Here is a 27,699-nt window from a genome sequence, read left to right on the forward strand (position 1 = left end):
CATCACTGACTCAGATGAAAGAACTAGGGCACGGCAGACCATCTGCTCCAGGGGGTATGGGCCTGGCTGGGCATCTAGTTTGGGCACCGTGTTGTCAGTGTCTGGCACAGAATGCCAAGACACAGATGGGCTGCTTTAGTGGGCATCTCAGGAGACAGGGTTTGGTCCTGGTTGCTCAGGGCTTTGGGGCCCCAAAGGCCCCTCTGACCCAGAGCAATGGAGAGCCCTCTGACCCGCACCTGCCTCCCCAGCCCCAGTTTCCTCCCTCCTCCCTTTTGTCTGACACATCAGAGCTGTCGTGGTCTCCTGAACAGAACGTAGGCCATCTGCCGCCTCCTCAGGCCTGCCAATCCATGGGGTGGGTGTGAGCCTGTGGGATGACAGCCCCATCCCAAGACTAGAGGAACCGACCTTCTCCTTGCAAACTCTGTTATCTCGCTCTGGCTATGTTTCCCTTCAAGTCCTCATGCAGCCATTTTGAGAGCTGTTAGAATCAGAATATCTTCCCGGCTTTCTCAGAGCTGGCAAGATTCTATATGAGCTGAATCTGGAGCCAGCATCCATTGACCTTTCCCTGGCAGTTAAGGATCTGGGGAGCCCAATGGGCCACAGCAGAATATGTGTCATCTGTCCAGCTATGTGGTTGAATAAGTCAATATAATCAATAGCAGAGCAATCTGTACCTCAGACCAGCAACAGCAAATAAGTTCCATCTTCCATAGCTTATCTAATCCATTGGTAGTGGCCGCCTGGATAATTGTGTTGAGAAGGATTCTGAAGTCCCATGTGGCCTCAGCAAGAAATAACCAAAATTGTTTGACAACGTCCGCCATGGATGTTGGTGGGGAGGTAGGTGGGTAGCAAGCCAGATGACCATTCTATCTCTGCTTTAGACCCTGCCCTAGATGGACCCTGACTAGTATCACAAGAAAGATAAAGAGAATTCAGAGAGACATAGCAAATGGGAAAAGGAAGTAATATTATTTTAGTTAGTCCTAAAAAATAAACCCCATTTTACAGATGAGAAAACTAAGGTTCAGAGAGTTCAGGTTATTTGCCTGAGGTCACAAAGCCCCAAAGTGATAGATTTGGGATTTGAAGCCACATTTGCCTTACTCCAGAGCTTGGCTCACATTACTGTTCTAGAAGGACTAGGAAAAAAAAAAACAAAAAACAAGAAAAAAGACAAAAGAAATGATTTTCTGAGAAGTGAGAGAAATGGGACATCATGGGACCCCAACAAAGATATCATGTACCCATGAGGGAATCTAAAATAAAATTCCAAATATTTGAAGCATTTCCTGAGACTAATGACCAGCAGTTTCACTGAGAACAGAAAATGAGCTCGAATGCCCCATAATCTCAGGCAGAAAAGTCACTGTGGTGGGGGATGGCACTTTTGCTAAGGGTCTTACCTCAGGTCTTCAACTGGCTGGCCGTGTGACTTTGAGCAAGTCACTTCCTTGCTTTGGCCTGTTTCCTCATCAGTAAAATAAGGCCTTTGGGCTACATTAGGGATGGCAAATATTTATTTGTCATGTCAATCTGAGGCATCAAGCATGGCTGCCTGGAGTGCTGTGTTGAGGATTCTGAGGCCAAATCCTGCAGAAGAACTGCAGGAAACAGTGCAATGATAGATTAGGAATGTCCACCTCTGGTGTTGGAGGGGAAAGGATGTCTCATGTGCCATCCTTGAATTGTGTGATACCATCTCACCTTCAGCTCTAAAATCCTGTAGCTCCCTGATTCTCAGCAGGAAGCACACTCCCCAAGGCTCTCTGTCAGAAGAGAGATGGATCTCCTACTGTCTGGACTGGGTGTGATGCTGCTCGCTGTGGGGCAAGGGGACAAACTCTGATCATCCGCTATTATTTCAGGACTCTCCTCAGAGGCCCCAACCGTGGGGGAAGGGCAGGCCCCAGGCATCGAGGAGACTGGTGGGGAGCTGACAGCGGCCCCCACACCTGAGCAGCCAGAACAAGGTGTCCACTTCGTCACAACGGCCCCTACCCTGAAGCTGCTCAACCACCACCCACTGCTTGAGGAATTCCTACAAGAGGGGCTGGAGAGGGGCGAGGAGGAGCTGAGGCCGGCACTGCCCTTCCAGCCTGACTCACCTACGCCATTCACCCCGAGTCCCCTTCCCCGCCTGGCCAACCAGGACAGCCGCCCGGTCTTCACCAGCCCCACTCCAGCCATGGCTGAGGCTCCCACTCAGCCCCAGTCCAGGGAAGGACCCTGGAGCCTGGAGTCAGAGCCCCCTGTGCTTCATATCACAGCTCCCCTACCTCCAGGGCCCAGCATGGCAGTGCCCACCCCAGGCACAGGGGAGAGGCCCAGTACTACACCCCCTAGCAGAGCATGGACTCCAACCCAAGAGGGTCCTGGAGACATGGGCAGGCCGTGGGCTCCAGAGATCATGTCCCAGACCACAGGGCTCGGGATCCAGGGGACCATCGCCACCTCTACAGCTTCAGGGGACGATGAGGAGACCACCACCACTACCACCATCATTACCACCACCATCACCACAGTCCAGCCACCAGGTCAGCTATTTGCTGGCTTACAGATCTGGAAATGGGGATAGGGGGAGCTGTGGGGCCCCTAAATTCCTCTGTCTCTGTTGCTGTGTTGGCCTACCTTGCACTTTGGCACCAAGGGCGAGCCTGCAGGAGGCATGTGGATTGGAACCAGATAGGCCTGGGTTCAAATCCTGATTGGAAGCAACTACAATAGACCCTAGGAATTTTATTTAACCTCTCTAGCTTCGTCTGTAAAATGGCGATAAGAAAACCTACCTCATGGAGCCATTGTGAGAACTAAGATAAGATGGCACACAGTAGGTGCTCTAGAAAAGTTAGTCCCCTTCTTTCAACAGGGGAATAGGCATCCAAGAGGTGGGCTTCACCACACACAGATGCACACAAACACACGGGTCAGCCTGAGTTGGACCCACTTCTCCAGAGCTAATCTTAGCCTTGTGTCTCCTCCTGCCTCCCAGTCCCTTGTAGCTGGAATTTCTCAGGCCCAGAGGGCTCTCTGGACTCCCCCACAGCCCCCAGCTCACCCCCTGATGTCGGCCTGGACTGTTTCTACTACATCTCTGTCTACCCTGGCTACGGTGTGGAAATCAAGGTGAGTGACCTAGATCTAGCAGGGACAAAGCTGAGGCTAGTTTGTTACCTTTCCAGAAAGGCACTGGCTATGGGGGGAGGTGGGGATGCTGAGGGGCATCAGTTGGAGGGGGGTCTAGGGCCAGGGCTGGGCAATGGGCCTAAAAGATGGTTGGATTCTGCCCCATGCATCAGGAAGTGAAGAGGCTACTGCTCCCACTCAGCAATGCCCTAGGCTGAGAGGGGCTGTGGGAGGGGCAGGCTACCCATCCTCTTCCCCCAGGGGTTTGATTAGGGACACAGGAGAGCCTGAGAGGGAGGATCTAGCCTTGGATGGTCAGGGAATTGGTTGAGTGTCTGAATCTACGTGGCTGAGTAGAGAAAACTCAGGGCTGCCTATTCGCACCTGAGAGAGACAAGGAGCCCCATTCACTCATTTATTCACTCACTCATTACTTCAGAAATACTCCCTGAGCAGGCCCTCTGGGCCAGGCCCTGTGCTGGCTCCTGGGATGCAGAAGTGAGGAAGACAGACATGGCCACACCATCAGAGAGGTGACCAGCTGGTGGGGGAATCACAGCCCCAGACTCCGTGTGCCATCTCATCCCTCTTAATCCCAAAATTCTCTTAATCTCAAAACTTGAGCCTGCAGGTCCTCATGGATATCCCACAGGCTCCTCAACCTCCAAATTCCCCAAACCCAACTCTTCCTTTTGTTCCCCAAACCTGCTTGCCACCTCACTCTTGTCCTCAGAGACTGACCCCAACTAATCAGAAACCTGGAGCAGGGCCACCACAGCGCAATATGGAGCTGTGCAATGTGAGGTCACTTTGGCCCTTCTCTCTCCCTCTTCCCCTAGTCCCATCAACTCATGCCCAAGTTCTATCACCATGACACTCCCCCAAACTCAGATCTGTCGGCTTCTCTCCATCCCCACAGCCACTACTGGTCCAGCCTCCACCATCCCTCTCCTGGATGATGCAGTGGCCTCATCACTGGTCACCCCACTCACCCCTATGATCCCTCCTCCATCTACACTGCAGTCATTTTTCTCAAATGAAATCGATCCTACCCCCGACACCTCCCCAGGGGCCTCTGAATCAAGGCCAGTCTCTCTGGTCCCATCTCTAGCCACTTCCTCGCATGTTCTCTACTCCCCTTTGCAATGAACAGCTTGCCGCTAACTGAAAGGGCCAAGCCCATTCTCCCCACAAGCTCTAATTGCACATGCTGGTCCCTCTGCCTGGAAGAGCTGTCCTACTATCCCCTCCCTTAGGACTCAACCCAGGCATCACTTTCTCTGGGAATTCTCCCCTGATCCCCAAAGCCTGGAGTATCCCCCGTTCTAGCTTTTATCACTCTGCCTTCTACGGGTCTGTTTATAGCTGTCCACCTCCCCAGCTGGACTATGAGCTCTTTGAAGGGTGCCTAGGAGTACAGGGCCTAGAATGAGTTCTCCATGGATTGACTGAATGAATGGACAAATGAATGGAGGAGGGAAGGAATGGGGTGACATTTGACCTGGATCTGGAGACTGAATGGAGGTGGAAGGGAAAGGCATTCAGCCCAATTGAGGGAATCAGGCGGGCAACTGAGGAGCAGAGGGAAAGAGGCAGAGGAGGAGTCCAGGCAACAGGGCAGCACTGCCTCCTCCCCACCCATCCCAAAGCCCCTGGACCTGGGCCTGGAGCCAGCTACACCTGTCCTGGGGCAGCGCCCCCAGCCCTCCGCTCTGGGGATGTCAGGTCCAGGTCTCTGAGCCAGGTCCTGTGAGAGGGGACCCTCTCCCACCACTGCTGGGCCCCTCCCCTTCTTTCTATAACTGTTTGCTCCAGCTCTGCCAAGCCCTGTGCCCCTCACTCTGGGCTGACTGGGAGGGTAATTAGGAACAGCCACCCCCCTCCCAAGCCATTAGCACTCAGTGCCGCTTAATTAAGGTAATTAATGTAAAATCATCACCTAATGATTTAGGTGAGAGATGGCACCGGCTGTGGCTCACCGAGTGGAAGGCGCCAGCTACAGGTGTGAAGAAGGGGGTGGGAGGGGGCAGATGCCAGGTTGGATGCCCCCCTGCAGGCCTAGGCTGGCTCCACCTACCCCTCAAGCCTGCCACCTGCACTGAAGCGCACTGGGCCAGGCTGGGCCCAGTCCTGGTACTCTCCACACTGGGGCAAGAAGCTGGCTCTGCCTGCCCAGCCCTGGCCCAGGCACAAGCCCCACCCTGGATGCCCACCCCCTCACGTAAGCCCTGTGTCTGTTGTCTGGTGCTGCCATGTTTTTTTCATCAGAATGCAAAAGCCGTTACCAGGCAACCTTGAGATGAAGACCTGCCACAGCCCTGGATTGCTGTCAGGAAATGTGGCAGCAGATGCTGGCCCTACCCTCTGCCTCACCACCATGTGGCAGAGTCCTTGGGGACCCTGTCAGCCCTGATGGCCTGAGATAGAGTCTGAGGCCATGGCAGGAAGAAGGAGGGAAGAGACAGAATCAGCCAGGCAGATTTAAGGTTCTTCTCCTTCCACGGTCAGTTCTGGTGACCTCTGCCCCTATCTAGGCCTCCTGGCTGCATCACCCAGGCCCCTTGGGGACCTGAGGAATTACTTACACTGCAGACCAATACCAAATGGATAGTTGGAAACCTGAGGCCAGTAAGGCAAGGGAACTGCCCAAGGTCACTCAGTTAATCATTAACTAATGTTTTTTGATGAGTGAATTTGTTCTGCAAATGTAAACTGAGCAATTACTATGTGCCAGGCTCTGTGCTGGGCACTGGGGATAAACTTCATAACAAACAGAAATCATAAACAATGACCATAGACAGCTCAGTGCTTTTGGTTATGGGAGTAGGAAGCACAGGGGACTGTGGAAATTCCTGGATGGGCCACACTCTGCCAGCCTGGGGGGTCAGAGTAGGCTTCCTGGAGATGATGATACCTGCTCTGAAGCCAGAAGGATGAGAGGCCAGCAGCCAAGCCTGGGCTAGGGAGCGGCAAGTATGGCAGACTGGTCCTTGAATGCTGCCCGGGCAGTTTGGACAGGTGACTTTATTGCATAGAAGCAGGAGATGGGCTTAGGGCTTCTGGATTACACTCCTGCCAAAGGCTACGCCTGAGAGCAGTGCCCTCCTGTCCAGGGCTGGCAGTTGGACCAGGCCATGGTGGGCATTGGGTGAGGGATGGGTGAGGCAGCTGGCAGGCCTAGAAAGCTGCCCACTGCTCCTGCAGGCTTGGGGAAAGGCTTGTGACTTCTCCCCACGGTGGGTAAGCCCCTGCCTGCCCCTCCATGAACTCACAGGAATGGCTCAGGGAATCTGGGCAAGGGGGATGGGAGGAGCTATGGGAGGAGAGGAGAATTCTTAAGGACCCACAAATCACATCCCTGCGCAGATCAGCCTGAACCATGCTGATCCCCTGCCATGTGACCACAGCCCTGGCTAAAGTCTGGGGCCCTGGGAAAGACCCTCTCAACTCTCTTATCATGAGGAACAGCCTCAGGGGTTCCCGAATCCCTAGGTCTCCATGGCTTGGACCACAGCTCTTCATAACCTGCTTTGTCCCTTGCCCCGCACCTCCCTTCCGGGGGCTGCAGCTATTTGTGCCCTGAGGCTGAGGATCTGAGCCTCCCACAGGGAGGAGGCCAGGTCAGGCCCTCCATGATCAGAGGAGGCTGGCCTGTTTCAGCTGGAGGTCAGACACTGGGCTAGGCTCTTTCTTGAGAGATCCAGAGAAGCCCCTTCAGGATGAGTGAGCATAAACCCCATGGCCCATGCAGGTCCCATCCCCTCTCCAGGCAGCCCTTCTGGGCCTGGCACATGCCTCTCATTGCACTTAGCATTCCAAGAGCCTTCCCACTGCCAGCCTCCATCTTGGCTTGGTTGCTCGCTGTACCATCTGGAGCCTGGGCACAGCTGCCCACAGTCCCTGCCCTAATGTCCCAGGTGGCCCCATTGGAACACAGCTCTCCCATGCCAGGCCAGCTGCCAGTTTGATAGGCAGGACACTCTGCCCTTCTAGGCCAGGTGAGGACCAGGCCCGATGTGGACACCAGGAGTAGGGTGGTGGGGCAGTGGGGTAAGATTTCTGGGCAACCTCCTCTTCCCTGGCTCCTGGAAGGCCCCTTTGAGGGGGGTTATGGGGGTGCAGGCAGATCTAGCCCCATAGATTTAGCCCCCTCTCCCCATCCTTACCCCATAAGGGTTTGTGGATGGGCACCAGTTCGGACAAGAGCACAGAGACTGTCACATAGGACTGGGGTTCCAGTCCTGGCTCTGCAGCCCAGCTCTAGGTGACTGGGTTAAGCCCCTTGCCTTCTCTGGGCCTCAGTTTCCGTCTGTGTAAGAGGAGATTGAAGCACATGATGCAGACGGCCACTCCCAGCCAGTGCCTCTGAGTGTGGCTCCTTTTCTGGGTTCAGGAAGCTCCCTCAAAGGCCAGACTGGGCAGTGGCCCCTCAGGCCCTTGACCCTGCTTCCTGCTTCCTAGTAGCTGCAGAACCTGGGCCAGGGAGAGGGCAGCTCCCAGGTACAATGCCTCCCAGGCAGGGCCTGGCAGATCTGAGGGTGAAGTGGGTCTGCAGCTAGCTGTCACCATGGCAAATGTCAGGGTTTTCACAGGGTGGGGCCCAGGTCTCCCCATGAAAGAGGACTGCTCATGCTGTGCCCACTCCGTGCTGTGCCCCTTACAGGCAGGCTCTAACTTAATCCTTACAATCCCATGAGCTGGGTACAATTATCCCATTTCACAGACGAAACTGGAGTACAGAGAGGTCATATGACTTGCCCAAGGACCTTTTTAACTAGTCATTGATGGAACTGGGATTCCATTCTAGGATTCAAGAGCCCCTGTTCTTCCCCTGGCCCAGGAGATTGGCCTGGGTGTGGCAAATCCAAAGAGGGAGTTCAGTTGGGGACAGTTGGGGGACTCCACCCCCAATCCTTTTTCTCAGCCCAGTCCTGCGTGCTCCTGTAGGACACCCACCTGGAATTCTGCCAGTTTGGGGAGGGGCCTGGGACACTGTGCATGAAGACAAAGCACTGGGCCAGGAATCAGAAGTCCTGGCCTGGAGTCTTGGCTTTGCCTGGATTTACTGTGTGACCCAAAGAGGAGCTCTCGACTTCTCTGATTACAAGGTTCCCTTATCTATAGAGTGGAAGTCAACACAGTCTGCCCTGCCTCCCTTATTGAGGTTTTGTGAGATCCAAGAGGATAATGGGTGTGAAAGAGCTTTGAAAACGATAAAGGGTCTCATAGGAGAAACTGTGATTATACCACTGTTGGAGTGAGGGAGCACGTGAATGTGAGGGAGCACATACACGTGAGGGCACACACAGGCCAGGACATGTGTTTGAGGGAGCTGTATGCATGCAAGTGAGCCTGTGTCAGAGTACACACATGGGTGTTGGTGACCAGGAGAGTGTAGTGGAGCAGGGGCTGTGGTCAGCTTCTTGGGGTGGGGGGCTCAGGTGCTGGGAGTGGGGCTCGCACACGAGTCATCCTTGAGTTTATCCGCCTGTGTGGGGTTGTACTCAGGCGACTGTGTGCAAAGACTTGTGGCACCATCCTGCCTATGAGTCACACCATTAGGGCATGTTCTGGAGACCTGACTGGCAGCTTCCATGGGGACAGACAGGCCAGTCAAGGCTGATGGTCTGGGGTTTGGCAGAGGGCAACCTGAATCCTCCCCACCTCCCACCTGGAAGGAGTCAGCCCCCTCAGAGTGGCTATATTTCCTTCTTTGAACTGACCCCATGGTCTGCTGGAAGCCAGACAGTGTTAGACAGTCCAGGGTCCTGTGGGAATTGTCCTCTGCTCCCTCTGCTTCTGTCTCCCCAGTCCCCAGCTCCCCTCTTGTCACTGGCTAGGGGTGTGGGAAGACAGCCCTTGTGAGCAGAGCTGACATTTCAATCTGTCTTCCAAGCTCTTCAGATGCCGGCAAATTGCATCAAGACTTCATCACCCACCTTGTCCAACACTCAGCCCTGTCTGGCCCCTGTCAGGCCTGGCCCTCAAACAAGTGACAAATTACATTCCAGCCACTGCGGTGGCTTAAAAGTGGGTGCTTGAAACCCAAGGGACCAGAGCTGCACAGATAGCCTCTGGCTGACAACAGGATGCCTTCTGGATGTGAGCCCCAGGCAGCACAGGCCCACTCGATTCCACACTCTCATCACAACCCTTACCACTTGAGGGGGCATGCCTTCCCCAGATCAGAGGGGGCCAGAGGCCTCAGCTCCCAATTTTCCCAGCTTTGCGGGCTTCTAGGGGCAAGGACGGCTGGTGAGAATGTAAATCTCAACGTCTTGAAAAAAAGCCCAGTCAGGCCAACATCCACCTCCCTGCTAAACCTGGTGGGCCTGGGGCCTGGGAATAAAGATGTCTAGAAGTCTGTCTGCAGGTGACACCCCCATGAGGTTGGGAGGGAAGGACTTGCCTTTGCCTCCAGCAAGGCAAGACTCTGCTTCTTAACACCTGTGTGACCTTTTGCAAGTTCCTTAGCCTCTCGGAGCCTCTGTTTACTTATGGGGATTTTACCACTTATAGAATTGTGCGGTGAGGATGAAATAATATCTGTAAATAGTACAAGGCTTGACACATGGTAGGTGTTCTGTAAATGGTAAATTGTTGTTACTGCTGCTGCTGCTGCTGCTGCTGGCAAAGCAGCAGGGTCAGGAGCTGGAAGCTAGAGGTCAAAAGGTGTTTATGGGAACTAGGAAAAATGCTAAATTCATTTCTGCTTCTCTGCCTTTGCTTCCTAGTAATTTTCCTGCAGTGATGTCCTCCCTTCCTCTTCCCCCCAGTCCCGCCCCCGTAAGGGCTCTCACACCCACCTGCTCCATGCGCTTTCCCTCAGCCTGCAACCCCTCCACTCCCCCCAGAGGATTCCTGCTGCACTCATTCAGTGCCACTTAAGACAGAATTATATGCTGCCTGGCATCTCTCGATAATTACAGATTCCACGTGTGTGAATCTTGTTTGCCCAACTCCAGAATCACAGAATCTCCAAGTTTGAAGGGACCTCATCCAGCCTCCGCCTGCCGCAGGAATTCCCTGAGGAATGTCCCCAGCAGATGGTCAGGCAGCCTCTACCCAAATGTGCCCCAGTGGGGTGGCGGGGAGCTCCTCATGATAAAGAGGCACTTCTGCCCCAGCAGAAGTGCTGGGGCAGAAGTGCCTCTTTCTCTTCGGCCCCAAAGCCTTGAGCTTTCTCTTTGGCCCCAAAGACCCACCAGATCTTTCCTCCCAGGCAGCAGAGTCCCCAGAGCACATCTTTTCTCAGCACCCACAGTCTGAGGGGCTCAGAGCCTAGCATGGCTGTCCCCTTGGAGCTGGCTGGGCTCAGCATCCTCGGAGCTTCTCAGCTGGCAGGAATCTGGTGAGGAATGTACCTCCAGCAGCCCACGCATTCACTCTCTCCACATGTCTTTATTGAGACTGGCCAGTGAAGAGGGCATCATGACCCAAAATGCCACCCTGGGATTTAACAGAGAGATGGGTAGAGGACAGGTAGGGAGAGCCCGAAGCAAAGAAACTGACTGGCCTGGCTTGAGAGGCAGAAGATGGGGGCCCTGAGATCTGAGAGAATGACCAGCTTCACCAGGAGGGGAAGAGGGGAAGCCATTCCCTGTAGAGTCCTCTGTATGCAAATACCCAGAGGGGTGGAAATAAGGGGTCATCTGTAGCTGCGGTGCAGTTCAATGAGGCTGGCAAAGCCCCTGGGGCCAACTGTGAGCTGGAAATTTTGGACCTTGTCCTCTGGGCAATCTGAAGTCACCAACAGGGTTTGAGCAGGAGACACATGATCCAGTCTGAGTCATCTGGGGCCTGGGAGATAAGTAGGAATGGGAGGGGTGATGGCTATTCTCCAGGTGAAAAACAATGGGCAGGGGGCAGTCAGAGCCAAGACAGTGACAAAGGGATAGAGAGGAGAAACCAATTGGAATATTTGGGAGGTAAGATTGGGAAAGATTTGGTGACTCACTGGATGCCACTTAACTAGCCCAGGTGGGTAACACTTGAAGGCCTCAGGGCAACATGGAAGGGACTCTGAATTACCCAGGAATCTTGTTAAAATGTAGAGTGTGATTTAGTAGATCTGAGATGGGGGTCTGAGATTCTGCATTTCTTTCTTTTTTTTGGTGAGGAAGTCACCCTGAGCTAACATCTGTTGTCAATCATCCTCTTTTTTTGCTTGAGGAAGATTAGCCCTGAGCTAACATCTGTGTCAATCTTCCTCTACTTTGTATGTGGGTCACCACCGCAACATGGCTGATGAGTGGTGTAGGTCCGCATCCGGGATCTGAACCCACGAGCCCCAGGCCACCAAAGCAGAGAGCATCAAACTTAACCACTACGCCATGGGGCTGGCCCCAAGATTCTGCATATCTTATAAGCTCCTAGGTGATGCTGATGCTACTGATCCAGGGACCACATTTTGAGTAGCAAAGATCTACACTAGGCCATTTTATAAGATGAGGAAACTGAAGCTCAAATAGCATACTTCTCAAAGATCACGTAGTTAGGATGAGGTCCCAGATCTCCGGGCTCCCAATCCAATGCTCCCTCTACCAGGCCACACTGCCACTTCCCATATGGGCAGAGTCCATTGCTGTCTGATCCTTGTTTGACTGAATGGAGGCATGGAGCCCAGAAGGATGCTCCAGGGATTTAGTGCCTGAGGATTGAGGTGGTGGCAGAGGGGCCTGTGACAGAGGGAAGGATTGGAGAAAGAGGCCCAGAGAAGAGAGAATAGAATCATGGCTGGCATGTGGAGGGGCACACTGTAAGGCCAGGCTGAGCAGTCAGCAGGACCCAAGTTGGGCAGGGCCTTGAGGGCCACAGCAAGGAGTTTGGACCAGATACTATGGGCTTCCTGGGCTCAGTGAAGAGCCATGGAGGATTTAAACAAGGAAGCACCATGATCAGCAACAGGTTGGGGCTATTAGCTGGCTGCAGTTCAGAGAATATTGACGTGAAGGGGGGAATGGGTTGAGCCCTGTAGGCAGGGAGGCTGGCTAGGAGGCTGCTGCAATGATCTAGGTGAGCAGTAACAGTGAGAGCTGGGGAAGTGGCAGAGGGGGTGAAGAGTAGTGGACAGATTTGGGCGCCAGTTGACAGGACTGAATGACTGACTGGATGTGGGGTATGAGGGAGGAGGCCAGATGCCAGTTCCTGACTTGGGCACACAGGTGGATGGTGAAGTCATTCCCTGAGATGGGGAGCTGGGGGAGATGCTGGCTGGGGGAAGAGGGCGGCTCAGTATGAGGCAGGCTGGGTGTGAGGTGCCCATGAGACATCTAACAGGGGACATCTAGGGGAAGCTGGGCACATGGGTCTGATGCTTAAGACCTCACATTGCTGGCCAGGCCCTCAGACACCATCTAATTCTACACACCTACTCCATCCCCACTTTACAGATGAGAAAACTGAGCCCATAGAATTAAAGGGACAGGAAGCAGCTGGTGTAGTTGAAAAGCTTTGGAGACAGAGAGATGTGCTTACAAATCCCAGTTCTGATAATAATCTCTGTGTGACCTTGGATAAGGTACTTAATATCTCTGAACTTCAGGTCCCATCTCACAGGGTTCCTGGGAAGGTAAAATGAGCTCTTCCTGCACTGAGGTGCCCAGCTCAGGGACTAGGGGCTCCAATGCCCAAGAGGCAACAAGGACTGGCCATGTCCGGGGCTTGCAGAAGCCTGAGGGCAGCAGGGCTCAGTCAGCAGGAAGAAGGCTGACTGCTCTGCTTTGCTCTGTCTATTCCACCGGCAGGTCCAGAACATCAGCCTCCAGGAGGGGGAAACGGTGACTGTGGAGGGCCTGGGGGGGCCCGACCCGCTGCCCCTGGCCAACCAGTCTTTCCTGCTGAGGGGCCAAGTCATCCGTAGCCCCACCCACCAAGCAGCCCTGAGGTTCCAGAGCCTCCCACCACCTACTGGGCCTGGCACCTTCCATTTCCATTACCAAGGTAGGCCTGGGCAGCTGAGGGAAGAGCCAGCCCAGACTGGCTGTCCTCCTGGGGGGTCTCTGGTGCTATTACAGCCTGGGGGGAACAGGGAGAGGCTCGTAACATACAGCACAGGTGCCCAGTGAAGCTCTGTACAACTAGAGGTGAGTACTGCACATCTGACAACCCAAGGACCTTTCCTCCCCCACCTACCACCCTGTAGAGAACTGGTCTTGAAGGGGGACTGATCGAGGACCAGGTAGCCCCAGATGTGCCCATTGCCACTCATTCATTCATTTACTCAGTAAACTTTTCCTAGGCGCCTGCTCTTTGCCAGGCCTGTGCAGGACACTGGCAATATCAAGATGAACCAGCCAAGTTCTTGCTCTCAGAATCTCAGGGGAGGCAGACAGTTAAACAGGCAATAATGATAGAAGCCTCCTCCCCAAAAGCAAGGGGATCAAGGTCAAAGGGGCTTGACAATGACAATCTGGAAGTCCTTAGCTACCAGCCTGGCCTTCCTGAACTGCCTCACCCACCTTGGCCCATGCCCCAATCAGCTCACAACACCCCTGGGAATAGGGGAATGGCAATGATGTAATGGGAAAATCATAGACTCAGGAGATGGGCAGATCTGTGTTTGAATCTCCTTCCCACTGACTGTTGACTTTGACAGGTCATTTGACCTCTCTAACCCTCCTTTTCCTCTGCTATGAGACCAAAACTCCTCCTCCACAAAGGATGAAACAAAATGGTGCATGTCAAGTGCTTAGCACATGCTCTATGAAGGAACTAGTATTAAAGAGCTGGCAGGATGGGGAAGGGAGGAAACGGGGCTAGGGGCTCTGCCCCTCTCCCATCAGCATCCCTCCTGGGGCCCCTTCCCCAAGCAAAGTCTTCTTGATCCCTTGCACTGTTGCAACAGGGTAACCAGTTCAGACTGGGGAGTGCTAACGGGGAAATAATTGGTGTGAACAATTACAAGATTGCCTTGCATTGTCACGGACCACTTCTGCAGCCCTGCATGGGGCCGCAGCCCTGGGAGGACAGGCATTTCTCTGGGGATGGAGATGCTTAGAACCCACCTAAGGAGCACTGGCCCCTGCCTGGCCTCTCCATCCAAACTGGGGGAGTAGTCTGCTGTGGCAGCAGGGAGCATGGTGCTGGACAGGGGCTGACCAGGGGCTTAGCTGAGGCAACGGGCCAGCTGAGGCAAAGGTGAGTGTCTAGGCAGCCTGGCCAGTCTCCCTAATGGCTCATCAATCCTCCCCAGCAGCGGGCATAATTTCATGCCACGGTCATCTCTCTTGCTGCAAATTCCTTTGCCCAAAACCCCGGACCTCCTCTCTGTTGGGCCAGACAAAGGTGGCTGAAAGGTGGTGAGTTGGAGGCCCGGCAAGGGGTGCAGACCCCAAGGAGGGGCTGGAAGATCTGGCCCAGTCCTGCCTCCTTCTCAGCTCCCAGAAGCCCTCCCTCATCAGCCCAGTTTTTGTCAATGATCAGCTCTTTCCTTAATGAGTGTAATTCCCCTAATTATAGGCTGTAATTAGCCCTGATCCCAGAGATGGGAACAGGAAGAGCGTGTGCTCACACACGTGTCTCCCTGGGCTGGAGAAAGAGGGTGCCAGAAGAGGAGGTGAGGGGCCTAATACCCACTACCCTGCCAGAACTGTCCAAGATAATGTTGGAGGTCACAAGGATGGGCCTCCACAAGGGCCTCATCTGCAGAACCAAGTTCCAGCTCCCCTCCCACAGCCTCAGGCAGAGTGAGGAGGCAGAGGGCCCTGCCAGGCATCCCCCGCCTCCCTCCTGAGAATTCCTGGCACCGGACTTGGCCCCAGAAACAGACGCCAGTGAGAAAATAGCTCGACAGATTGCAGTGGTACAGGCTCCCAGAGTGGTCGTCATGGCAACAGGAGGAAGCTCGCCCTGGGGAAGTGGCATTTTACCCACTATGGAGTCTGGGGGCTTCATCAACTGCCCCCAGCCTCCTGCTTTCACCTCATCCCAGCCCAATTTCCTTATCTGTAGAATGGGGAACCTGTCTTCCCAGAGTGGTGATAAGAACTCACCGGGAAGATGTAAGTAGCACAAGTGCTAAGCATGACATCTGGGTCATGGCCTAGACCTCCCTGGGTGTCACCCCCCTCCACTCCGGGTAGAGTGCCCCACACCCTTTCCCCCATTCCACCCTGGCTGGGGTCTCTCCCAGACCATTGTGAGTGGCTGTCCTGAACGACCACCCAAGGCAGCCTTGTCTATTACTGTCGGGTTTCTCTGACTCCAGAGCCCGGGTTTCTACTTCACCTGGGGGAGCAGGTAGGGGAGAGGAGATGGAAAGCAAGTGGGCTCCAGAGCCAGGAGCTTCAAGTGCCCACTCTACCACTTACTGGCTATGCGATCAGGGCAAGTCCCTTGGTCTCTCTGAACCTTAGTTTTCCTCATCTGAAAATGAGTTAATAACCCCTACCTTGCCTGCCTTCCTCCCAAGCATATTGTAGACATCAAGTAAGAAGAGTGTGAAGGCATTTTAGAAGCTGGAAGGTGCATGGAGATGTGAAGTGCTTTTATTAATCAAGGTTACAAACAATACAGCAGGCTGGTGTGTTTGTATTTGTTCTGTGCCAGGCACTGCACATATGTCCTCTCACTTAACCTCTCATGTAACATTGGATGCAATACTCTAAATGGGTGGGTAAACAAGGAAACTGAGGCCAGAGAAGTTAGGTAACTTGCCCAGCAAGTTACAAATTAGGTAACAGGCACAGCAAGTAGAGGAGCCTGTATTCAAACCCAGGCAGTCAGACCCCAGAGCCCACCTCCTAAGCACTGCCCTGTACTGCCTGCCAATCACAAGTAACCACCCATTGGCCTGTTCTCTTAAGAACCTCGTGAGAGAGGGAAGAGTAGGAATCATCCTCCCCCTTTCACAGCCCTATAACCAAGGCCAAGTCAGGTGAATCACAAAACTTGTTTCTGGACCCTGGTCCGCCCAGAGACAGCCCCTTTTTCTATTCACACAAAGGCACACAGAAGCTAGTAGAGTCCCCACCTGGACCTCTCTTCCCATCCACCTGGTGCCATCAGTAAAGGTAAGCCCCCTCCCACCAAGACCCAGGAGTGGTTCCTCAGTCTAGACAGTCCCCATCCCTCCCACCACCCCCATGGGTTTTCAGACTCTGTAGCCCAAGCTTTCAGCCTCTCTCCCTCACCCCTCCAGGCCTTCTTCCTCACCTCTCAGAACCAAGCCCTGACCTCCATTTTTAGCTACCACCCCAGCTTGGCCCAGGGTTGAGATTTGCCAGGTTGTTTTGTAGGATTTGCTGCCACCATTCGGTCATACTTGGTATAACAATCCCAAAAGTTACCAAGTTTCCCAGGGCAACTGGTCCCTCCCCCAACTTCCATGAGGCGCACCCTGCCTCTCCACCCTCGCCCCATCCTGTTTTTAGAAGTCTACAGCCCTTGCTGTCAAGCTTTTAGCATTTCTCAATGAGTACTGGGAAAGGTTTTATTGTCTGACTTCGATCCTTCCTGCCGTAACTCATATTTGTCCCTTATAAGAAAAATAATATCAGTACTTTACATCAGTATAGGCTTTTCACTATTTTAAGTGCTTTCACATCTACAAGTCATTCAATAAACATTTCTTGAATATGTACTATCAGCTGAGTTCCAGGGATACCAAGCTGAATAAAATACTATCCCATTTATTCTCACAATAACCCTGTAGGTGGGCTGGCATCTTGAACCTCATTTAACAAACAAGGAAATTGGGACTCAGAAAGACTAAATGATGTGCCTAAAGTGTCAGAAAGCCTGGACCAGAACCCAAGCCTCCTAACTTCCAGCTCTGTGCTTGCTCCACTAACCAGCCCAGGCTTCTGGAAATATCACTGGCACCTTCTAAGGAGGGGATCAGAGTCTTCCTCTTTTTGCTTGAGGAATATTGGCCCTGAGCTAACATCTGTGCCCATCTTCCTCTATTTTGTATGTGGGACTCCCCCACAGCATGGCTTGATGAGCGCTGTGTAGGTCCACACCCAGGATCCGAACCTGTGAACCCTGGGCCGCCGAAGCGGAGCGCGTGAACTTAACCACCATGCCACTAGGTCGGCCCCAGGAATCAGAGTCTTTTCTGGAACTCCTGATGCTTCCTCTCGCCCCAAGTGACACCTCCAAGCAGGCTGGGGCAGGCCCCTTTTGCCCTGGCTATGACTCAGCCCCCACAACACAGACACACACACACACACACACACACACACACAATGTCACCCATTCTCTCTCTGCAGCCTATCTCCTGAGCTGCCATTTTCCCCAACGTCCAGCTTATGGAGCTGTGACTGTCACCAGCGTCCACCCAGGAGGCAGCGCCCACTTCCACTGTGCCACTGGCTACCAGCTGAAGGGTGCCAGGCTGCTTACCTGTCTCAACGCCACCCAGCCTTTCTGGGATTCCCAGGAGCCCATCTGCATCGGTGAGTGGCCCCAGGGTACTCAGTGCTGAACAGGAGAGTAAGGGGGGGGGGCTCATCCCTGCTCTCTATTGCTGTCTGGCACCTTCTTTTGCTCTCCATAAGGAAGCCAGAAAAAGGCCACACCTCTCAGTAGCACTCTTCTGACATGCAATTATTGAGCACCTGCTATATGGAGACACCACAGGTACACAGAGCTGAGTTAAACAGGGACTGTTCCTTCAAAGAGCCCACACTTCCCAGAACTGGGGGAAGAAGAAAGCACATGAGTCATCAACTTCCAGAGCAGGAAGTAAAAAGTACCAAGGAAGAGACAAAAAGCGACCTGGGAGGGGAAGAAGCAATCATTCTTAGTTGGGTATTTAGAAGGCTTCCTGGAGGAAGTGGCATTGAAGGTTTGACATTTCAATGGAGGGAACCATGTGGGCAGTGAGGCAGAGGTGAAAAGGTGAGGGAGTGTTTAGGGACACAGGAAATGGCCAGGTTTGGCTGAGGCCTGAGACGTGTGGAGGGGGCAGTGGGAGGGCCTTGAAAATCAGGCTGAGATACTGGGTAGCCGGCTGTTGAAGTTTTTTCGAGGAGGAGGGAGGAGCTCAGAACTATTCCTCAGGAGAGCCAGCTGGGTGGTATTTGAACTTAGACAGTGACTTTGGGAATGGAGAGGTGGAAAGAGGTTCCAGAAACACTGATGAGGGAGACGGGGAAAGTGGAAGGAGACTCCCAGGTTCTGGTCCTGGGATTACCCAGGGAGTCTGGGATTGCTGCCAGTGGAGAAGGGCTTGCTGGCAGAAGGAAGATGGAGTGTTTAGTTTGCAGTGCAAAAGGCAGCTTGGGCTCCTTTCTTTTCTTCTCTTTTTCTTTAGCTTGGGCTTTTGAACCTTATTTCATTCTATACACTCTTCCTGGGTGCCAGGCACAAGCAGAGGTGAATAAGGCAGACACAGTCTCTGCCATCAGGGAGTTCTCTGTCTAGCGGGGAGAGTGGCAAGCCGGTCAGCATGTTCGGTGCAGACAGTGCTGTGATGGGGTGAACTCAGGGTGTGGTGGCGATCCATGGGAGGGAGAGCTGCTCCAAAATGAGGAAGGAAGCAAGCTCCTCCTTCTCCATGCCCGAGGAGAAGGCATGGAAGCATTACAAGAATGTTAGCTCAGGGAAGTGGAGTGGATTCCTGGGACAGCATATGCAAAGGTGTGGAGGCATGAAGCAGCACGCTGTAGTGAGGACATGGTGAGGTGTGCCTGAAGAAGAGGGTATATGGGGATGGGCTGAAGCCGAGTCAGGAAAGAGTCGGGTTCATAAAGGGCTTGAATGCCATCTTGAGCTTGGACTCTATCCTGAGGGTAGTAGGGAGCCACTGAGGAATTTAAGCAAAGGATGGGGCATGGTCAGATTTGAAGGGCAGTTCCATTCTGAGACCAAGCAGAAAGGTGGGTCTGCCCTCTTTGCAGAGAAGAAGAGAAGAAACTCACCAACACCCCTCCCCAGGAGCTCTACTAGGTTAAAATATTCTGCTGTCTTGAACATCCAGAGACAAAGGCACTGTGTATTGGCCACAGCAGCCTGGTCCCTGAGAGCTGGCAGGGTCCAGAGCTGTGTGTCCAGGAAAGGAAAGTGCTGCCTGGAACCAGCCACACTCCTCTCGCCTGAGACCCCTTCTCTGGCTGCACTTAACTGCCAGGAGCATGTGGCCAAGTAACCTAGAAGGCCTCAGCGATGGGGATGGACGAGCTGCTCAGCATCCTAGAAAGAGGACAGTCCCAGGCCAGAGGGGCCAGTGCTGGAAAGGCCCTAAGGGGTCAGCCCAGGAATGACAGTGGCAGTGATGCTATTTTAGGAAGTGTTCAGGGCTGTCTTCTGGCTAGCAATGTCTGCTCAGGGTGCAAGATTTGGTGGTGGAAGGCACGCACACCAGATGTTTGTCACCTCTGATCTAGTCTACCCTCTTTCCTACATTCATTCACTCATTTTAGTCAGTAAACACTGAATACCAACTCTATGCCTGGCCTGAAAAGATCTGGCCCCTGCCCCAGGGGGTCCTAGTTAAGGGACATATCCAAACAATAACTGATTTTAGGAAAGTGGCATGAGGTAGATACCCAAGAAGGTCGGAGCCCTGAGTAAGGGGCTTTAATAAAGTCCACCTAGGGGGAGTCAGGGAAAGCCTCCCAGATGAGGCAGCACAGAGAGAAAGTGACTCACCCAGGGCCATACAGCTAGGTGGTGGCAGAGCTCTCACAGTCAAGGGAGTTGCACATCAATAGTCGCAGAGGTGTGAAAGGTTAGGAGGTAGGATCCTAGAGTCCAGGCTGCCTGGAGCTGCAGGGTCCCAGGGGCCAAGGATTGACCTTCCGGACCACGAAGGCAAAGATCCCTGCTGCCCTATGCAGAGGGTGCAGAGCTGGGGTGGGCAGGAAGGCTTGTTAGGCTGTTCAGAATCCAGTCACGGGCCCCGCCCACAGCCCTGTCCCTGTATCGCAGCTGCCTGCGGTGGAGTGATCCGCAATGCTACCACTGGCCGCATTGTCTCTCCGGGCTTCCCGGGCAACTACAGCAACAACCTCACCTGCCACTGGCTGCTGGAGGCTCCCGAGGGCCAGCGGCTGCACTTGCACTTTGAGAAGGTTTCCCTGGCAGAGGATGATGACAGGTGAGGGGATGTCCCTGTGGGATGGGAGGGCCTGGCCTGGTAATACACCGCTGGAGGGACAGTACCCAAGCCTGGGGCCACACCCCACCTTGGTCAGCAACCAGCCATGCAGGTGCCGCTCTCCTGGCCCAGGCTCATCATCCGCAATGGGGACAACGTGGAGGCCCCGCCTGTGTATGATTCCTACGAGGTGGAGTACTTGCCAATTGAGGGCCTGCTCAGCTCTGGCCGACACTTCTTTGTGGAGCTCAGTACTGATAGCAGCGGGGCAGCTGCGGGCATGGCCTTGCGCTATGAGGGTGAGCCTGCTGGAGCCTAACCAGGGGTGGGGGGCTCGGGCCTGAGGTCTCTTCTCTCACACCCTCCCTCTCTCCACCTACATTCCAACTTGGCTTTTGTTCATCTGGCACTTAAGCCCCCTCTCCCTGCCCCTCCCCTCGAGTCCTGCCCTATCTTTGCAGGAGACCCCTGCCTCAACCCAGGCCCTCTGGTCCAAGAGAATGAATTCTCTAGAATTCAAAGAGCAAAAGAGGCCCCAATGCTTAGGGAAGGAGAATTGCTGCAAGAGACATTCCAGAACCACTCATGATGCATGCGTTCATTAATTCATTCAAATAAACATTTATTGAGCACCCTCTGTGTACTAAGCACAAAACTAGGTGCTGGGAATAGAATGGTGATCAAGAGGGCCTCCTGAGCATAATAAGGATGGATGCTCTGGCTGTCCCTGCCCCCTGCTCTAAGCCCAGGACATGCATTCGTAGTCAGGAAGAGAAAGGCCCTGGGGAGGGAAGTAGGAGGACATCTGCCCGCAGTGTTTTCCCCAGCTGAGGCTGAGCTGGGCTGGGCCCTGTGGTTTACAGCCTTCCAGCAGGGTCATTGTTATGAGCCCTTTGTCAAATACGGCAACTTCAGCAGCAGCGCACCCTCCTACCCTGTGGGTACCACTGTGGAGTTCAGCTGCGACCCTGGCTATACCCTGGAGCAGGGCTCCATCATCATTGAGTGCGTTGACCCCCACGACCCCCAGTGGAATGAGACAGAGCCAGCCTGCCGAGGTCAGTAGGCCCCAGTGGATAGGTCTGCCAGGGAGAAGGGTGGGCACCAGGGAGCCAGCCACAGAGCTTGGGGCCACAGGGTCCTTGTGACATGTGTGATTCAAGCTTCCCCCTGAGGAGGAGGTGGGGGCTCCCAGCAATGGGGAGGCACTGCTGTGGGCAGGTGGCAGCCCCAGGACATGGCACTGGGGGGAACGCAGATGGGACGCGCCTCCCGGGCCTCCCTGCCTTCCAGCCGTGTGCAGTGGGGAGATCACAGACTCGGCCGGCGTGGTGCTCTCCCCCAACTGGCCGGAGCCCTACAGCCGTGGGCAGGACTGCATCTGGGGTGTACATGTGGAGGAGGACAAGCGCATCCTGCTGGACATCCGAGTGTGAGTGCCCACTGGGCTAGGCCAAGCCAGCTCCTGAGCTCTGGGGACATCTCTTGCCCAGCCCATCCTGGGGTCCCCAGGCCTGCTCTCCCTGACAGTACTCCTCCACAGGCTGCGCATAGGCCCTGGTGATGTACTTACCTTCTATGATGGGGATGATCTGACAGCCCGGGTCCTGGGCCAGTACTCAGGGCCCCGTGGCCACTTCAAGCTCTTTACCTCCATGGCCGACGTCACCATCCAGTTCCAGTCGGACCCCGGGGCCTCAGTGCTGGGCTATCAGCAGGGCTTCGTCATCCATTTCTTTGGTGAGCGTGCCCCTGCCTCGCCCTGCTGCCTGGGGGAGAAAGGAGGCCAGAACACAGACCCAGAGAGGCCCGAATGCTCTTATCTAACAAGGCAGAGCAGGAAAAGCTCCAGGTATCACCTGAAGGAAGCTGGTCTTATTCTTCATCTTCCCTGAGGGACCAATGACAGAAGGGGAGCCTTCTGTTGCAGCAAGAGGGACTGGGGCAGGGAGCAGGAAGAACTTCATAACAAAAATAGGGAACTAAGGAAAAATGTTGGTTTCTACCTTTCTGACAATCTTTAATAGAAATGACAACTTTCCCCACCCTACCTGGCCCCTCTCTCAGGATGAGGAACTGCCCAACGTGCCTTTGGAAGTAAGGCCAAAGCCTAGATGATAACCCTGGAATCTAGAAGACAGAACGATGTCAGGGACAGGCAAAGAGGGGCCCTTGAGTCGGGAGCAATGAATGGCTGAGCCTGCCCAGGCCAGGCTAGGCCCAGGACAAACTGGCAGGGGCCGGAGTGCCCTCAGGGGAAGGGAGGCTAGCACAGCTGCTTTGGTGCTGGCTGAGGAGCTGCATCTTGTTGCCCCTCTGTCCCCAGAGGTGCCCCGCAATGACACGTGTCCGGAGCTGCCTGAGATCCCTAATGGCTGGAAGAGCCCGTCGCAGCCTGAGCTGGTGCACGGCACTGTCGTCACTTACCAGTGCTACCCCGGCTACCAGGTGGTGGGATCCAGTGTCCTCATGTGCCAGTGGGACCTAACCTGGAGTGAGGACATGCCCTCCTGCCAGAGGGGTAAGTACCTGTTCCCACGTTCCCCTCCCCAACACAACCTACAAGCCTCTCTCCTGGATTCCAAACCAGACTCCAGCTGTTACTACCCAGTATCCTTGATGTTCCTTCACCTCTCATAGCCTCAGTTTCCTCATCTGTGAAATGGGATAATAACTTTTCATAGTGTTAGCCACCCAGTACTCCAAGAATTTCATTCCTGGTAGATAGCCAATCAGTGTTTGTTGACTCTGATGCATGGGAAGGGGACAATTGAGGGGATACTCCAGCAAATTGGTAGGGACAGAAAAATAGGAGGTGAAGCCATATGGCATGAAGATGTTGGCTGGCCGGGAACAAAGCCAGGGTGGATTGGCTTTTGTTGAGTCCTACTTGGACGACTTCCCCCATCACCCCCTACCCATAGTGACTTTCTGCCATGACCCTGGGGATGTGGAGCACAGCCGACGCCTCATATCTAGCCCCAAGTTTCCTGTGGGGGCCACCGTGCAGTATATCTGCGACCAGGGTTTTGTGTTGACGGGTAGTGCGATCCTCACCTGCCATGACCGCCAAGCCAGCACCCCCAAGTGGAGCGACCGGGCCCCCAAATGCCTCTGTAAGTGTCAAATGGGTAGGAGGGGAAGCTTCTGGTAGCAGATAAAAGATGCTGCCTCTGGAGGCTAGGGGCCTGGCACCCTCACTGGGATCTGGCTGCTTTGCAGTGGAACAGCTCAAGCCGTGCCATGGCCTCAGCGCCCCCGAGAATGGTGCCCGCAGTCCTGAGAAGCGGCTACACCCAGCGGGGGCTACTGTCCACTTCTCCTGTGCCCCTGGCTACGTACTAAAGGGCCAGGCCAGCATCAAGTGTGTGCCCGGGCACCCCTCACATTGGAGTGACCCCCCACCCATCTGTAGGGCTGGTGAGTGCCCCCAGAACCCCTGCCTGGCCCATAGTGCTGCTCTTGGAAAGATATTAAATGTTGAGAACCAGAACCCCCTGCCCATGCCCCCTTCATGTTACTTTTGGTCTCCCCAGTCTCTGCCAGATCCTTCTGACCTGGTGACACCAAGACAAAGGCTGGGGTGGGCTCTCCTCGGACAAATCATTCCCATGATCAGCCTGCTCCCTGGCTTAGTGGTTGGTCCACTGGGCTCACCACTTGGCCCTTGGCCCTCCCCTCTTGTTCCAGCCTCTCTGGATGGGTTCTACAGCGGCCGCAGTCTGGATGGTGAGCCCCCTTGAGGCCAGGGAAGTAGTCTCCCTGCCCCTGGTTTTCACAGCTCCCAGGCCATGGGTTCCCCAAGGAGGGAGGACAGAGAAAGAGAGAGGTCTGGGACTAGCAGGGCAAAATGCTCCTTCCCTGCCCCCAGACAGCTAGAGGGAGCTAGTGGCCGGACGCCCCTGGGCAGAGGTGAAGGGAGGAGAGCTCCAGGTGACAGGGACCTCTGCCCTAATCCCACCCTCTGTGTTTTCAGTTGCCAAGGCGCCTGCTGCCTCCAACACCCTGGATGCTGCCCACATTGCAGCTGCCATCTTCTTGCCTCTGGTGGCGATGGCGCTCTTGGTGGGGGGTGTGTACCTCTACTTCTCCAGGTGAGTCTGGCTTCCCCTCCTGCCCTGCGTACCTGACTCCCTCCTGCCCAGCACTCCTGACTCACAGGCTTCTCTGCCCAGCAGGCTCCAGGGGAAAAGTCCTCTGCAGCTGCCCCGGACACGACCCCGCCCCTACGACCGCATCACCGTGGAGTCAGCGTTCGACAACCCAACTTATGAGACTGGAGTAAGTATCCATGCCAACCTTGACACCCTATCCAGGACCCAATTCTATGCTCCCTTGGGCAGGTACCCATGAGGGTCCTGACACATCCTCTCACTCTTTCCCTTTTCCTTGGGAAGGTGGATTATGGGCTGGCAAACCTTATACAAGTTTCCAACTCCCAGCAGTCTCTTTCCTTTGCAGGAGACGAGAGAATATGAAGTCTCCATCTAGGTGGGGACAACCTGGAGAAGTCAGCTCAGCCCTGCATCACAGCCTAGCAGCAGAGCTCCCAGCTTCCTGCTGTCCCTCCACCTCCTGTACATACCATCTGGGAAGAGACACCACCTATCCCTCAAGAAGTTGTGCCCTTCCCCACCTGCAATGCCCACCAGGGCCTATTTTCTCGGTACCACTGCCCAATTGGGGCCTGTCCTTGGGTCCAGGTCAGGGAGCATCTGCCACTGGGCAGAACACAGCTGGAGCACATGCATCAAGAACCAGCATTCTCCTGACCCTCCTTCATGCTGTGGACCCTCAGCCTGGAATTCACAGGCAAAGTGGGAGCATCTCTCTCCACGTGACCACCATCCAGCCCTGGCATATAGCACCCTGCAGCAGGGTTAACTTGATGGTGGCGGAAACTATGCCAGGATGCTCCTCACAGGGCCATCAACAATGGCCCAAACTGCTCTCAACAGTGACCTCTGGGGAGTCCTGGCATGCAAATATCAGCCCCCTGGGGAGGCATCTAGTCTTTCCCTAAGGCCCCAGAAATGGACAGTTCTGCCTCTTGTCCCTTCCCAGTAGAGGCAATAAATCTAAGGGATCCTAAGGGGTTTAGGGACCCTACCCAAGCTCAGGTTGGGCTTCCCTTCATGCTCCACACCAAAGCAGGCCACCCCACTGCTTCCCCGGCAGCCCTACACCCTGAGGAGAGGGAGACCTTCCCCTGATGTCATTCTGGCTGTTACAAACATCCTCTTTCCCACTAGTCCCTCCTCCAACCGCAGCCACTTGCCAGGCTCCCCTCCTGGCCACTGTGTTTTGGGATAAGTGAAGTGGGCAGTCATATTCTGGAGAGGAGCAGAGATCCAAGGGCCCAGGAATTTGGCATGGAACAGGGGGTCAGAGAGGCCCAGGAGCTGGCTGCAGGCCATTTTGTACATGTAATGTATTATATGGGGTCTGGGCTCCAGCCAGAGAACAATCTTCTATTTCTGTTGTTTCCTTATTAAAATGGCGTTTTTGAAAAAAGCAAGCAATGGCCAGGTGGATGGTGCTTTCTTGGAGGGAAGGGAGGTGGGAGATAAATGGGATGTGGACTTCAGGACCAGCAGGCATGCTGGACCCACCAACTGATCATCCCTGGATTTTATAAAAAACCAGTTACACTCAGGTGCTGTAGGGACCACTGTCCCAATAAGGTCAGTGTTACAGACAGCAGGTGAAATGAGAGGCCCAAATGGCCGGTGCCATGAGGGTACGGGAGCACAGAAACCCAACTGCTTATCCACCCCAATGCCTCATTTCCTCCTCTTTGCTAGGTCCAAAACTACCAGCTGGCAAACTCCCAAGTCCCTTCTCAATGTCACTGTATTGCTGACAAGGCCCAGGAAGCCTGATTCATCTCTCCTTCCCCTTCTTTCCCAGCTAGCAAGGCTCAGGAATAGACTGATTCCTATTCAGTCTCTGATTCCTATTCCAAACATGAGGTCCTAGTCTGTCTTGGCCTCAGAGAACATCCAGACTGTCAGGAGGAGGGGCAATGCAGCTTAGGAGCTTGGCTCCTCTTTTAGCAAAAGCCCTATCCATGGGCTCCGGAAAGAGGTGGCTGGAGAGGATCTGTGTAAGTTTGCCAAGTTTGGTCCCTCCCAGCCCCTATGGCCCCCAGCACCTCCTAAGATGAAATGTTTGCCCAGCCTTGGTCCCCAGCATGCACATCCACACTTAGCAGTGTGCTCTGCATTGCTGCTCTCCAGAGTAGGAGCAAGAGGCAGGCAACAGGGAGTTATGGGAACTCAGAAGCAAGAGGAAAAATCCCTGAAGGAAATAATAGCAGCAACTAGCACCTTCTGCTTCTGTAGTCCTCCAACAGGGAGGTCTTCACTACTCCACCTCCTGGCTCTCAGCACAAGCCACCTTGAAGGATGGAGAGGCTCCAGTCCAAGCAGAGTGCAGTGCCTAGATCAGCCACAAGAGGTCACTTCTGAAGGCATCTGTATCCCACCTGCTCTCTCTCAACCCCCGTGAACATCCAGGGCTGGAGCTCTCCAAGGTGGCACCAACTCCTAGCCCCACTGGGCTGACCTCACCCTCCAAGTTCCAAGAAGAAAGTGTGTGGAGTGATTGATTCCCCTGGCACTTGTCAACAGAGCCAAGTATTATTTCCCTCCTTAGATCACTGCCTGTTCCTGTTCTCAACTGCAACTGATGGTGTTGATCAAAGTAAAGCCTTGCTCATTGGGCATATGCCAATGGCTTACTTATGTTCACCATAATGCCTTCAGGCTGACACAGCAGGACAGCCGGGCCCTGAGCAGTAGGAAGGAAGCCAGTGAAAGAGGGCACATGAGGTTCCAACTTTTGAGGGCCTGTGGCATGAAATACAGCCCCAGAAGAGATGAGGTCTGGCCACTTCCATATATCTTACTCTGAAGGCCACAGCTCTGGTCCGTAGCCACAAGACTCCTTGTTTGCTGAGGCCAGTAGATGGCAGAGAGTGGCCAATTTACATGACATTCCCCCCCACCCAACCAATAAGGCCCATGACCTTATCATTCTTCCAAAGCACCAGGAGGATCATCAGAATAGTCAGAAAAACAGAAATCTAAGACCACACACTGACATCCCCACCCTATCTAAGTCATCCTCCTTACTATCCCAAAAGAAGGAGCAGCAACAACTCCTCACAGGCAGTTAGACAGTGTCCTAGCCAGGGAATCAGTAAATGTTTCATTCCTAGGTCTGCCATAAATTCACTACGTTAACTAGGCAAATAACTGCCCCTCTCTGTGCATCTGGAAGTGAGAGGATTAATACAGATGGTCTAAGCTCTTTCCAATTTGAGGCTTCTGAGAATGCTAAGTATACCTTAACATCAGAAGTGAGCAGGACACAGCCACCTGGTAACGATGCCAACTAAACGCCTAGTGTCAAGCACAATGATGCCATTCCCTTCTCCACTGCTTCGTCTACAGTCAGGCAGAGACAACTGGCCATCTCTGAAGGCAATACCAAGGGGAGGGGCGGGCGCCTTGGAG

The 27,699-nt window shown here is 54.2% G+C and overlaps 1 protein-coding gene across 1 annotated transcript in view; it reads left to right on the forward strand.

The window, feature by feature from the left end:
• The window catches only part of SEZ6 (seizure related 6 homolog), a 45,587-nt gene extending 19,898 nt beyond the window's left edge, over positions 1 to 25,689 (forward strand). The window contains exons 2-17 of the mRNA XM_004433361.2: positions 1,878 to 2,546; positions 3,002 to 3,135; positions 12,882 to 13,077; positions 17,349 to 17,534; positions 20,011 to 20,179; positions 20,312 to 20,478; positions 21,043 to 21,237; positions 21,473 to 21,611; positions 21,723 to 21,919; positions 22,506 to 22,700; positions 23,104 to 23,295; positions 23,402 to 23,599; positions 23,870 to 23,908; positions 24,156 to 24,273; positions 24,358 to 24,460; positions 24,641 to 25,689. Of these exons, the coding sequence (XP_004433418.2) occupies positions 2,198 to 2,546; positions 3,002 to 3,135; positions 12,882 to 13,077; positions 17,349 to 17,534; positions 20,011 to 20,179; positions 20,312 to 20,478; positions 21,043 to 21,237; positions 21,473 to 21,611; positions 21,723 to 21,919; positions 22,506 to 22,700; positions 23,104 to 23,295; positions 23,402 to 23,599; positions 23,870 to 23,908; positions 24,156 to 24,273; positions 24,358 to 24,460; positions 24,641 to 24,670 (2,607 nt within the window). The 5' untranslated portion in view covers positions 1,878 to 2,197 and the 3' untranslated portion in view covers positions 24,671 to 25,689. The remainder of the gene's footprint in view (positions 1 to 1,877; positions 2,547 to 3,001; positions 3,136 to 12,881; positions 13,078 to 17,348; positions 17,535 to 20,010; positions 20,180 to 20,311; positions 20,479 to 21,042; positions 21,238 to 21,472; positions 21,612 to 21,722; positions 21,920 to 22,505; positions 22,701 to 23,103; positions 23,296 to 23,401; positions 23,600 to 23,869; positions 23,909 to 24,155; positions 24,274 to 24,357; positions 24,461 to 24,640) is intronic.
• Positions 25,690 to 27,699: the final 2,010 nt, after the last annotated feature.

The sequence above is a fragment of the Ceratotherium simum genome, chromosome 16, assembly GCF_057802395.1.
Source record: "Ceratotherium simum simum isolate JZ-2026a chromosome 16, ASM5780239v1, whole genome shotgun sequence".
Taxonomy (NCBI): Eukaryota; Metazoa; Chordata; class Mammalia; order Perissodactyla; family Rhinocerotidae; genus Ceratotherium; species Ceratotherium simum.